General features: G+C 47.4%; 1 protein-coding gene and 1 long non-coding RNA gene across 3 annotated transcripts in view; one reads left to right on the plus strand and one right to left on the minus strand.

Moving 5' to 3' along the window:
- Positions 1–804, minus strand: part of ZNF335 (zinc finger protein 335) — a 20,702-nt gene extending 19,898 nt beyond the window's left edge. Inside the window, exon 1 of the mRNA XM_005862193.2 lies at positions 6–804. Within this exon, the coding sequence (XP_005862255.1) occupies positions 6–107 (102 nt within the window). The 5' untranslated portion in view covers positions 108–804. The remainder of the gene's footprint in view (positions 1–5) is intronic.
- A 10-nt stretch (positions 805–814) lies between these two features.
- Positions 815–4,096, plus strand: LOC106725400. 2 transcript variants are annotated; one of them, XR_001361282.1, is made up of 4 exons: positions 815–993; positions 1,966–2,136; positions 2,412–2,550; positions 3,521–4,096. It is a non-coding gene; the product is annotated as an uncharacterized LOC106725400 (long non-coding RNA). The 2 variants fall into 2 exon arrangements; XR_001361283.1 differs by lacking the exons at positions 1,966–2,136; positions 2,412–2,550.
- Positions 4,097–13,356: the final 9,260 nt, after the last annotated feature.

Here is a 13,356-nt window from a genome sequence, read left to right on the forward strand (position 1 = left end):
GACACGGCTTCCGAGGTGCCCACACCCAAGCCGCTCTCAGAGGGCTCCTCGGGTTGGCCAGGCCCCGGGCCCGCGTCACTACTGCTCTCCACCTCGTTTTCCTCCATGGGTTCGGGGGGCCGCCCGACCAGGGTGCGCAGGGTCCGGGGCCTTCACTCTGAGAGAAGAGGAGACAGGTGGGCCGCGTCACTGCCGCCGGCAACCACGGCCCACCCAGCGGCACCCGTGCGCCCATTGCGCTGACGAACAGACTGAGTCTCCGACCGGGCGGGTCTTTCTCGTGTGTAGAGAGGGAAGCTTCGGGAAAACGGGACCGAGAAGCCTTGCTTCCCAGCCCAGGGCCCTTCACTATCCCCGGGAGAGGGGTCAATGGCGGTATAACCCTTCTCTCCTCCCCTCCACGATTTTCTCGGTGTGGGTCGCTCTAAGGGTCCCGTCAGCGCTCAGTGGTTCCGCCCTTCGGCATTCCGAGTTCCCCCGGGTGCAGGGTCGGTGGTACAGCCCGCAGGCCCCCTTGGTCAGTGGCTCGCTCCCCCTTCCCCTACTTCCTTGCGGAGGGGGCTGACAGCTACGGTCCCGGGGCCTGGCGACTCGGGGCTGTCCCCGGCGCTGCCTGCGCTCCAGGCCCGACGCCATCTTGTGGCGGCGCCGGGTTTCCGCTCAGGCAACTGCGAGAGCGACCAAAGGGCCTGGGACCCCAGGGCCCTGTTCGGACAGCCCCGCCGGCCGGGACCTTGCTGCCGGGTATTCCCGCAGTGTGGGTCCACTTCACGGCAGGATGCAGTGGGGCGACCTGACTCTACCCGACGCTCACCTGACGCTTCCGTGACCGCGTTTCTCTCCGACTCCGGCATCGACGAGGTCGCCATCTTATTTTGCCTGCTGCGGAGGGACCCATCGGCTTAGCTTGAGCCGGAACTACTTCCTACGGCGACCTGGGGAAAGACCGGTTTCCAGTGTGCCGGAAGGTGTCCCTGAGGCCACAAAGTCATAGTTGAGTCTGGAGAGGGGCTAGGATTGATTTGTCGCCTAGTATGGGTGACGGAGCCCGCTACGGGTCGGGGGGACTACTTCCTCTCTTGGTGGAGGGTTACAAAGGGAGCGGTACGTCCCACTGTTGGGTTCCTACCTTGGGCCGCAGAGTTGGGCGCGGCGAAGGCCGCCCTGCTGCCCGGGGGCGTGGCTCCCAGTGGTTGACCACGCCTTTCCCGGAACTGCTCAGAAAAGCTTGCAGCGACCGGGAGGTTTTGACTTGGAGGTGGAGAAATAAGTGTTATCAGTCATTTTTCCTGGCTCTTGCCGGTTACTGAATACTCTCACCGAACTAGTAATCGCATCCTTCTCGATTAGGTTTGATGTGTCTTGGCAGATGGGGAACTTGTAATTCCTGTTGTGCAGGTGGGGGCACTGAGGTCCTGGGATGGGATGTGGCTGGTCCAAGGTCACTTCAAGTAAAAGGATTTGGGAGGCAAGTCCCAACGAGTTGGGGAAATGGAGAGGATTCCATACTTGGCCCTTAGTGAGCTTTGTATAATGCAGTAGTCCCCCGCTCTCCCCAGTGTCTTGCTTTCCAAGGTTTCAGTTACCCAGGGTCAACTGTGGTCTGAAAATATTAAATGGAAAATTCCAGAAATCAGCAGCTCACAGCTTTAAATTGCACGCTGATCTGAGGAGTGTGAGAGAATCTTGTGCCGTCCAGTTCCTTCCCGGGATGGGGGTCATTCCTGTCCTGCGCATCCACCCTGTATCTATGACACCTCCCTTTCAGTCACTCAGTGGCCCTCTCAATGGTCAGATCAGTTATCAGAGAGGGAGACCATGTTCCATAACTTTTATTACAATATATTGTCATAATTGTTTCCATCTTATTTATTGTTGTTAATATCTTACTTGCCTAATTTATACACTAAATTACCTTTATCATAGGTGTGTATGTGTAGGTAATTCACATGACCTATGTCCAAGGTTTCAGGCATCCACTGGGAGGAGTCTTGGAACTACCCCGCGTGGCTAAGGGGGGGCACCTGCTGTCTATGTTACACTAATCAAGTTGGAGGTCAGGACATCGTCCACAGCCCTCCTCTGCTCAGTGTAGATGGTGTAGATGTACTTGACAGTTTGCAGCCCTTCAGAAAGGTGTGCACCTCCTCCTGATGCCTGAAATGCCCTCTTTGGCACTACCTCCTGTTTAAGACTTTTTAGCATTTTGCAAAGGAGCCTGGTGCCCTGGTTTATCCCTAAGTCTCTTTGTTGCATAACGTATATTCTTCATTTGAAAAATACAATTTTTTTGGGGGGGGGATCTTAAAAATTTCTTTAAAGAAAACCTATTTTAAAAGATAAAGGGTGTTTTGAGCTGTTGTAATTTGTATGCACCTGAGCATGAGGGGGGTTCCCTGGTCCTTTTGTAGGAGCAGGTTTTGGCAGGGGGAATAGAGCATGAGGCCTCTGGACGGACTTGGCTCCCTCTTCTCCTCCTCCCCCCATCTGGCAGGATCAGGCCCCCCAGAGCAGCCCTGGAGAGTTGGGTCAACAATGGCATAATGACAGGTTGGTTTTGCACTCAACTGGTAGTTTTCCAACATCAACCTGATTCCTCATTTCTACAGAGCCCCTCCAACCTGATAGGATGCGTCCTGCCTCAAAGATGTCATGGTACTCAGTAGTAGTCCCTCAGTACCCATTCCTATCCCTAGTCTAAGGCTCAACCCTGACCTTGGCCTTTGCCAACAAATCACAAGATTGCAGAATGTTATCATACAGAAGGTAAAAGCCTCATCATGGAACAGAAGAAGAGCCCAAGGTCCAGAGAGGGGAAGCTCATGGTCCAAGGTCATGGCTCCTTGGAAACAACATATCAGAATGCCTCCATCACAAAGACAAGCAAGTCAACCCTGGTTTTCTGGCTGCTAATCCAGAGTTCTTCCCATCAGAACATGCAGTTTGTAGTTCTGGCCTCAGTTTTGATGGGAAGACTTCTAGAAGCAGGGAAGGGCCTCTAGGTCAGAAGGACATTAAAGTATACCTTTTGAGAAAAATGCTGAGGAGAGGAGCCAAGAGGGGAAAACACCCTGTACAAGTGCTTTGCTATACCATGTTATCTATCTTAAGGGAGCAGGGGGCCCAGCCGGTGTGGCTCAATGGTTGAATGTCGACCTATGAGTCATGAGGTCACAGTCTGATTCCCGGTCAGGACACATGCCCGGGTTGCAGGCTCGATCCCTAGTGTGGGGTGTGCAGGAGGCAGCCAATCAATGATTCTCATTACTGATGTTTCTATCCTCCCTTCCTCTCAGAAATCAACAAAAATATATTTTTAAAAAATACTCTGTACCTAGTCATTTTCTAAGCATTTTAATCTACAAGTAAGGGGTGGAGCTGGGATTGAAAGCCAGCAGTCTGGCTCCAAACTTCATGCTTAGAACCTGGTATCATTGCTCATCTAGTAATAATAATACCTGGGTCTTAGATGATACTTTCCGGAATTAGGCAGGATGGTTACTATTTTTCCTTTTTGCAGGTGGGGAAACTGAAGCCCAGAGAGAAAAGCTGAGTGGCTCAAAATCCCACTACAAGTTTCCTAGTGTAATGCAGAGGACTGCGATTCCAGCCAGATCGCCTGCAGCAGATAGTCATCATACAAGCAAATGTTTATTGTGCTCTTACCAAGTACCAGGTACTGCAGTAGGTCCTTTACATGCATTTCTAAACTAATCATCACAAGTAGAGATCCTCCTAGGTATTCTCAAGATTTCCATGTTACAGACAAAGTAACAGAAGCTCAAGAGAAATGAAATGGCTTGTCTGAGGTCATGCATTTGCTGGCCAGCAGATCTGGGGTTCAAACCCTGGTGTCCTGACTCCCAGTCCCATGCTTCTGCCTTTGTGCTAGATGCCACAGGGGGGCAGCAGAGCGGAGAGTAGGCAGTCGGCAGGTGGGTGCTCTGGGACTCATCTCTACCTTCTCTCACCCTGCCACTGCCATCTATGAGTTTAGCTAAACCTGTGCTTAAAACTGTACCACCGCTTGGGATAATGAGCCGCATAAGTTGACTCCCCATGGTGTAAATTAAAGCTTCCTTTAATTTCTCCTAAATCTTTCTCTTTCAGTATTGGAGGGGATAGGGGGTGGTGGCGAAAGACCCTAGGACAAGAACAGTTGGTTTCAGAAAACAGTCTGTAGTCCAAATAGTGTTTGCTTGTGATGGCAATTCCTGAGACACAAACAGCAGGTGACATTTATGTAAACATCTCATCTGAGCATTACAGAGGCATGAGAGTAAGCAGCGCCTGGATTTTCATGTCTTTCAATCTGTCTTGTTTCCTATATTCCCACTTAACACAGTTTATAGTCACAAGAAAGCTACTAGATACTTACTCGTTGAATGAATGAACCCCATTCTATAGACAAGGAAACAGAGACACAGTAGCAGGGATCTAGCTAGGAAAATAAGACTATGCCAGACGATTCTGGGAAGAGGGAATCTAATATGGCTACTTAGTTACAAAGTTGGTGGGCAGAAAGAACAACCAGGAGAAGTTGAAGCAAATTTGAGATTAGTAACTCAGGAAGCCACAACCTTCCCTGCGGCTGGATCTATAAAGGGAGGAGATGGCATTTCCAAGACCAAGAACTGGGGCCACCCAGAGAGGAGGAGCTGGGGCCATGATGGGCCTTAGTATCAGGAGCTAAAACCACAGAGGAAACACTGTAGCTGCTGAAGCTACCCCCGCCCTCAAAATGAGGTACAGTGAAACAAAATGAGCTATAATTAGCATTGGCTAATTGATATAAACAATAGCTAAATTAAGTTCCTATAACGAAATGAAGTTGAATGAAATGACTATTCAAGGACCTGCTGTGTATGAAACAGGGATCTTATCTTATTTAATACTGACGGCTATTACCAAGAACAGTTACTGGTACATAGTAGGTGCTCAGTTAATCTCCAGCCATTGACCAAAGAGTTATATATGATACTGTTATTCTGCCTGTGAGCCCAGGGCTTGTATACCCTTTCCCTCTGCCCCAGGCACAACAGAGAATGTGTGTTCTACACTCACCCAACCCTGGCTCAGAGACCTCTCATACAGCTCAAGGGACCATCTTGGAGGGGAAGGTGGTGACTTCTGGGCCTGTGAGGAGGGGGCATGCACAGCAGATGAGAGTCTGCAGCACAGAACTAACAAAGGGAGCTAACATTTACTCAGCACCCACTGTGTACCAGATGCTTATACACTTTATTGCATTTTATTCTCACAGGAGCCTGCAAAGCACAGATCATTTTCCCCATATTAGAAGTGATGAAATGGGAGTTCAGGGAGGTGAGGATGTTTGTCCAGCTGGATTTCAACCTTGAATTGTCTGGCTCCAACATCTTGCTCCTTCCAAGATACCAGCTGCCTCCTACCGAGGGCAGGGGAATGGAATCTGACTTCCATGTCATATAGAAAGCTCCATGAGCCAATGCTGAGGCCAGGTTTCAGATGAGTGACAGCTTGAGAACACAACTTTGACAGCTGTGCTGAGGCTGGCCTGGAAGCAAGTGGTGCTAAACTTGCATTCCTAGGAACAGGAGCTGTGATCATAAAGATGAGAGATGGCCAGGGGCTGCAGCAGGGCGCTGCAGAGGTGCTGGGCCCTGAACAGAATGTCCTTGGGCTCTGCTCCCAACAGGAAAAGCTCCCTACGAACTGGCTCTGTGACCTTGAGCAAGTCATTCAACCATCTCAGATCAATGCCCTAACTTGTCACAGGGTCACCATGCCTGCTGGGTTGCCATGGAATTACATCAGATAATGCAAGGAGACAGAACTGGGGCAAGTCCGGGCCAGGGCTCCAGTACTAATTAGTTGTATGATCTGAGGCAAGTCACTTCACTTCTCTGAGTCTCAGTGTTCCCAGCTGTATAACAGGCATAGTACATGCCCCCAAATTGCCATGAGAATGCAGTGATTGAAAGCATGGGCTCTGCTCTAGCCAGTTTGGCTCAGTAGATAGAGTGTCGGCCTGCGGACCAAAAAGTCCCGGGTTCAATTCCAGTCACGGGCACGTACCTTGGTTGCTGGCTCCTCCCTGGCCTGGGCCCTGGTGGGGGCTGGTGCAGGAGGCAATCAATCAGTGTGTTTCTCTCACATTGATGTTTCTGTCTTTCCCTCTCTCTTCTACTCTCCCTAAAAAAAAAATCAATGGAAAAATATCCTTGGGTGAGGATTAAATAACTAACTAAATAAATAAATTTAAAAAAGCATAGGCTCTGGCCAGTGTGGCTCAGTTGGTTGGAGCATTGTCCTGTGCACTGAAGATCTTCAGGTTTGATTCCTGGTCAGGGCACATACCTAGGCTTTTAAAAAAATAGATTTTTATTGATTTCAGAGAGGAAGGGAGAGAGAGAAACATCAATGATGAGAGAGAATCATTGATTGGCCGCCTCCTGCATGCCCCCTACTGGGGATCAAGCCCAAAACCCAGGCATGTGCCCTGACCTAGAATCTAACCGGTGACCTCCTGGTTCATGGGTTGACATTCAACCACTGAGCCACACCAGCTGGGCTGTTTCAGTTTCAATCCCAGTTGATCCCTGGTGTATACAGGAGGCAACCAATCGATGTCTGTCTGTCTGTCTTTCTCTCAGTCCTCCTTCCTTCCTCTCTAAAATTGATTAAAAAACAAAAAAGCATGAGCTCTGGAGTGTAATTGCCTGGGTTCAAATCATGGTTGTGACAAGCTGTGAGCTGTGAGCCTTTGATTGATCTCTCTGTGCCTCAGTTTCCTCCTTTGTAAAATGGGGGTGAACATAAGCACACTCACATCATGAGTCGTGATGATCAAATGATATAGTCAGTCAACAGAAAGAGCACAGAGCAGTTCCTGGACCAGTAAGCTCTGGATCACTGTGAGAAGTCATTAGCCCTGGGACTGGCATCTGATAGCAACTAGAGCTGCAGGCACCCCTTTAAACACTAATCTTCAAAGCAGGCCTATGAGGTAGGTAACATTACTGTCCCATTTTATTCATGAGGAACTGAGTTATTCAGCGGTCCACTGATTTGCCTGAGGTCACACAATGATCAGAGAATAAACCAGGATTTGAGCCCGGCAGTTTCTCAACCACACACTCTTTTATCCCTAATAAAGATTCCATAGAGAGTCTGTTATGTGAGAACACTTTCTGAGAGCAGAATAGATGGCAATTTGCGTCCAAGTGCTACTAAAGGCTGGGGGAAAGGCTGGGTGCTTGTGGCCAGAGATCCAGGGAGGAGGGACAATCTGCTCAGCTTGCGTTTGTATCCAGCAGGGGGCGCCCGCTGCCTTCGCCAGCTCTCCCAGACCTGAACCAGGCTGCTGGGCTGCTGGGCTGGTGGCCTGCGCAGGGCCGGTCCAGACAGACCTTGGGGACACAAGGAGGGATAGCAGAAAGTGACAGGGTTGGCCTGTGCGAAGCCAGGGGCACTCCAAGAGGGGTTTATCCCCCCGTGGTTCTTTTTTAAAAATATATATATTTTATTGATTTTTTACAGAGAGGAAGGGAGAGGGATGGAGAGTCAGAAACATCGATGATCCTGTACACTCCCTACTGGGTATGTGCCCGCAACCAAGGTACATGCTCTCGACCGGAATTGAACCTGGGACCCTTGAGTCCGCAGGCCGACGTTCTATCCACTGAGCCAAACCGGTCAGGGCCCCCCCCCTCCCCCGTGGTTCTTAAAACGAGCTGCCAAGCTGCATCACGCATTTTCCAAAAGATGCAGACGCTTCAGCCCACCTGGCCCCTCCTCCCACATCAGAATCTTCTGAGTGAGGCATCAGGGATCTGAACTTTTAAAACTTTAAGGGCATGCTGTAAGGGAGAGAAAATCAGTAAACTGGAGCTATAGATATTACCATAGATAATGCTCAAAAATGTAATGTTGAGGGGAAAAGCAAGTTGTCAAAATGCATAGAATTTAATGTGCATATAAGGAGAGGAGGGAGGAGAGTCCAAGGCAAAAATACAAATGGCTGCCTATTCCCATCTGAATCGCACCCTCATGCCTCCTTTTGTGTGTGGGCACTCCAGCAAAGGTTCAGCTCCACTTACTCCCCACCCTACCACTCCCCAAAAGGTCACCCCTTGGCCTAGGGTGCACACTTAGGTAGATGGCTCCCCCTCAGGAGGGTGCACCCTGGAGAAAGTCCCGCTTTGGCACTGCATAGCGCTGGAGGCTGTTTGGGCCTGGAGTTCTGGGGTCCAGAGTAACCTGACTGTGGTCTACAAGAGGCTCACAGACTCCATGTGTGCATGTTCCCTTGGAGTCCTTGCCCCATGAGGGCACAGACAGAGAAGGGCCAGAAGGAGACCCCTCTAAAACTCAGGGTCCAAGACCCGACTTGCCTGGGTCTAAGAACTATACTGTATAGATGAACATTATTTATATAAAGAATAAAACATGCAAAACAATATGCTGTCTATTGATAGATAAGGAAGTTATAAAAGATTTTTAAAAAATATTTTTACTGACTTCAGAGAGGAAGAGAGAGATAGAAACATCAATGATGAGAGAGAATCATTGATGGGCTGCCTCCTGCATGCCCCCTACTGGGGATGGAGCCCACAATCCGGGCATGTGCCCTTGATCAGAATCAAACCTGGGATCCTTCAGTCCACAAGCCAATGCTCTACCCACTGAGAAAAACTGTCTAGAGCTAAAAGATTTTTTTAAATGCATGGGAATAAAAACATGCATGTCTGGCTCTCTGTCATGTGAAAACAAAGCAAGAAGGAGGCTGCCTGCAAGCCAAAAAGAGCCCTCACTAAAACCCGAGCATACTGGCATCCTGAGCTCTGACTTATAGTTTTTGGAACTGTGAGAAATAAATTTCTGTTGTTTAAGTAAATAACAGCAAAAAACAAACAAATGAACAAAAATGGATATCTGATAACATCAAATTCAGAATGGTGTTACCTCTAGGGAGGGGATGGGGAGTGAGGTTGCAGAAAGATGTACAGGGGTCTTCAAATTGTGTCTGTCATGTTAAATTATTTAATACTAGAGGCCTGGTGCATGACATTCATGCACTTGGGGTGGGAGTGGGGGGGTCCCTCAGCCCGGCCTGTGCCCTCTCAGTCCAGGAGGCCTGTGATCGATTGCCCAAAGAGGTAGGCCCCGCCCATCCACTGCAGCCCCCAGTTGGTGGCCTGGGCCTCCCTCTTTGGGGCGATCGTAGAGCCCCTGATTGATTGCCCTGCCGGCTGGTGGCCTGGGCCTCCCTCTGCAGGGTAATCATAGGGCGATGGCTGGGCCCCCAACCAATCGCATTGCACCCGCCTTGGCTGGTCTGGTGCCAGTGGGTGCCATAGCATGGTCGTCTGGAAGATTGTCCAGACGGTTGTTCTGCTGTTCGGTCATTTGGTCGATTTGCATGTTACACTTTTATTATTATAGATTGGTGTTGGGAACCTGAGTTTATTTATTTACTAGAGGCCTGGTGCACGAAATTCATGCACTTGGGGTGGGTCCCTCAGCCCAGCCTGTGCCCTCTTGCAGTCCAGGAGCCCTCGGGGGATGTCTGACTCCCTCGGGGGATGTCTGACTGATGCAGGGAGCGGGCCTAAGCTGTCAGTCAGACATCCTTAGCGCTGCAGCAGAGGTGGGAGAGGCTCCCGCCACTGCTGCTGCACTCGCCAGCTGTGAACCCAGCTTCTGGTTGAGCGCACTGACCACCAGGGGGCAGCTCCTGCGTGGAGCGTCTGCCCCCTGGTGGTCAGTACGCATCATAGCGACCGGTCGTTCTGCCATTCAGTCGATTTGCATATTAGCCTTTTATTATATGGGATTTTTTTGTTAATCCTTGCCCAAGAATATTTTTCCATTGATTTTGTTTTTTTTAGAGGGAGTGGAAGGGAGGGAGAGAGAGAAAGAGAAACATCGATTGGTTGCCACTCCCACATGCCCATACAGGGGCCAGGAATTGAACCTGCAACCCAGGCACTTGCCCTTGACCAGGAATCGAACCCGAGACCCTTTGGTGTGTGTGGGCAGACGCTCTAACCACTGAGCATACTGGTCAGGGCTGTTTCATTATTATCTACACTTTTCCTATGCCTAAGCTATTTCATAATTTAAAAAATTAACCTTAAAAAGCGGTATACATAAGGGTAACATATGTTCACATTTTAAAAAAATTCAAGAAGGCCCTGACCGGTTTGGCTCAGTGGATAGAGCGTTGGCCTGTGGACTCAAGGGTCCCGGGTTCGATTCCGGTCAAGGGCATGTACCTTGTTTGTGGGCATATCCCCAGTAGAGGGCGTGCGGGAGGCAGCTGATCAATGTTTCTCTCTCAGATGTTTCTCACTCTCTATCTCTCTCCCCTCCTTTCTGTGGAAAAATCAATAAAATATATTTTTTAAAAAACTTCAATAAGTATGAAAAGGTATGAAGTTTAGGTAAAAAATCTCTCTCCTCGTTCCCCAATCTTGAGTGTGACTTTCTATACATAACTACTGTTATCGGCTACTTGTGTACCCTCCAGAAAATCTTTAAAGGTCTGCACACACTGGATATATAATACTAAGTGTTGTGGACACCCGTCCCCCCAAACACACCCTTAATAGTTCTTGTCTGAATAGTTTTCCCTAAGCACACATAGATACATCTTGTTCTTTTTAGTGACTGAGTAGGATCCACTACCCAGAGATGTACTATGTTTAACCAGTTCCCCACTGATGAGCACTTAGGTTGTTTGCTATTATAAATAGTGCTGCAAAAAATACCTTTGAACCTATATGTTTGCTTGAGTTGCCAGAATAGTACAATGAACACTTATGTAAGTATATCTGTAAGAGAAGGATCTCAGCAGTGAAATTGCTGGATCAAAAGTTCTGTCCATTTAAATTATTTCCAAATTACATTACCAAAGTTCATACCAATTTACATTCTTACCAATGATAAATGAGGTTGTCTGTTGCTCCATGTCCTTACCAACACTGACTGTTTATCTTTGCCTTATTGATTTGTCAGAACTCTTTGTATATTAGAGAAATGAATTCTTTTTTTTAAAAAATATATTTTATTGATTTTTTACAGAGAGGAAGGGAGAGGGATAGAGAGTTAGAAAGATCGATGAGAGAGAAACATCGATCAGCTGCCTCCTGCACACCCCCTACTGGGGATGTGCCCGCAACCATGGTACATGCCCTTGACTGGAATCGAACCCGGGACTCTTCAGTCCGCAGGCTGACGCTCTATCCACTGAACCAAACCGGTCAGGGCAAGAAATGAATTCTTATCTTCCCCTTACGTTATAAATTTTTCCCAGTGAGGCACTTAAAGTTTTTTAAAAGTTGATTTCAAAATTTGTATTCCTATTTATTTTTTTATTGAAGTGAAATTCACATAACATAAAATTAATCATTTAAAAGTGTTTTTTTTCAAGTTCACAATTCAGTAGTATTTAGTACATTCATAATGTTGTGCAATCACCACCTCTAACTAGTTCCAAAGCATTTTTTATCACCCCAAAAGGAAACCTCACACTCATCAAGCAATCTATCTCATCCCCACGCCCCTTCCCATCAAGGCTATTCTTGTTTTGTTGTTTTTGACCATCTGGTTTTACCTAATGAAATGTATGAATCTTTTTTTATAACTGCTTTGCGATTATGTATTGTGCATATAAACTTGCTTCCCCCCCACTCTGCGATTATTAAAAAGCAAAAAAAAAATTATTAAATTATTCGTAACAGTGAAATCTTAAAAGTTGGGAACCACTGTTCTAGATCACCCTCACTAGCTTGAGTTCTAGAAGGCAAGCACCTCCGCTTGTCTCCATCTCCAGCACCAAGCAAAAGTTAGAGAACAAGGCCCTAGCTGGTTTGGCGCAATGGATAGAACATCAGCCTGCAGACTGAAGGGTCCCAGGTTTGATTCTGGCCAAGGGCACATGCCTGGGTTGCTGGCTCGATCCCCAGTAGGGGGCGTGCAAGAGGCAGCCGATCAATGATTCTCTCTCATCATTGATATTTCTATCTCTCTCTCCCTCTCCCTTCCTCTCTGAAATCAATAAAATAAATTTTTAAAAAAAGTTAGAGAATAAGTATTGAGTAAATGTTTGTTAAAGGCAATTCTTACCTCAAGATTATAAGAAGAAAACGCTTTATATTCTCATGATGTCCTTTTAGGGTGTTTTTCCCCTTAATTAAAACTTTCATCCATCTGGAATTTATTTTGGTGAATAGAATGAGGTAGAAGTACAGCTTTATTTTTTTCCAAGTGGCTAGCCAATTGAACCAACACCATATTGAATAATCTGTCTTCCCCCACTAAATTGAAATGCCACCTTTAGCATATACTAAATTCCCACATGTATTTGGGTCTATTTCTGGACTCCCTATCTTGTCTTCGTGACCTCTCTGTCTGGGATTCTGTATTTTTCAAAACTCCCCAAGGGATTCTGATGTAGCTGATCTGCAGCTGGTGCTGAGCTAGAATGGCTATGTTTGCGGATTCTTAGCAAAAGGAAGGAAAAGAGTATCATAAAGTGAAATTTCATTTTAAGGGCCTATCTTTTATTTTGAGATTATGTCCTTACTAGGCCTTTTAAATTTTTTAAATGAATGCTGATAATAGATAGTCATTCTGGTTTATTTATTTTTCAGTACATTTTTTAAGGAGTATAACATACATAGAGAAATGTACACAGATCATAAGTGCACAGCTTAAAGAATTGCCACTAAGTGAATACCCTGGAACACCTAGGGCTGTTGTAACAAAGTACCACAAACCTGGTGGCCTAAAACAACAGATAGTTATTCTCTCAGTTTTGGAGGAGAGAAGCCTGAAGTCAGGGTGTCAGCAGGACCATACACCCAGAAGGCTCTGGGGGAGAATCCTTCCTGGACTCTTCCAGCTTCTGGGGGCTCCAGCAGTTCCGTGGCTTGTGGCTGCATCACTCCAATATCTCTGCCTCCATCTTCACACAGCCTTCTTCTCTGGGTCTCCGATAAGGTCACCAGTGGGTTTAGGGCCCATTCTAATACAGAATGATCTCATCTCAGGATCCTTAACTTAATTACAGCTACAAAGACCCTTTTTCCAAATAAGGTGACATTCATAGATTTCCGGGGAGAGAGGCACAATTCGACCCACTACAACATCATGTAACCAGCATCCCACGTCAAGAACTGGAGCACCAGCGCAGCCCTGCAAGAGCCCTCATGATCTGCTGGGCAGTGGAGTAACCACTGTCTTCACTTCTTATTCCCCCCCAACTTTTATTTTGAAAAATTCTAACTTCCTATAAGATTCACCTAGGCTCATGAGTTGTTAACATAGGGACACATTCGCTCACCCCATGTATCTATCTCTCTCTCTCTC

Source organism: Myotis brandtii, unplaced genomic scaffold (genome assembly GCF_000412655.1).
Source record: "Myotis brandtii unplaced genomic scaffold, ASM41265v1 scaffold161, whole genome shotgun sequence".
NCBI classification, from domain to species: Eukaryota; Metazoa; Chordata; class Mammalia; order Chiroptera; family Vespertilionidae; genus Myotis; species Myotis brandtii.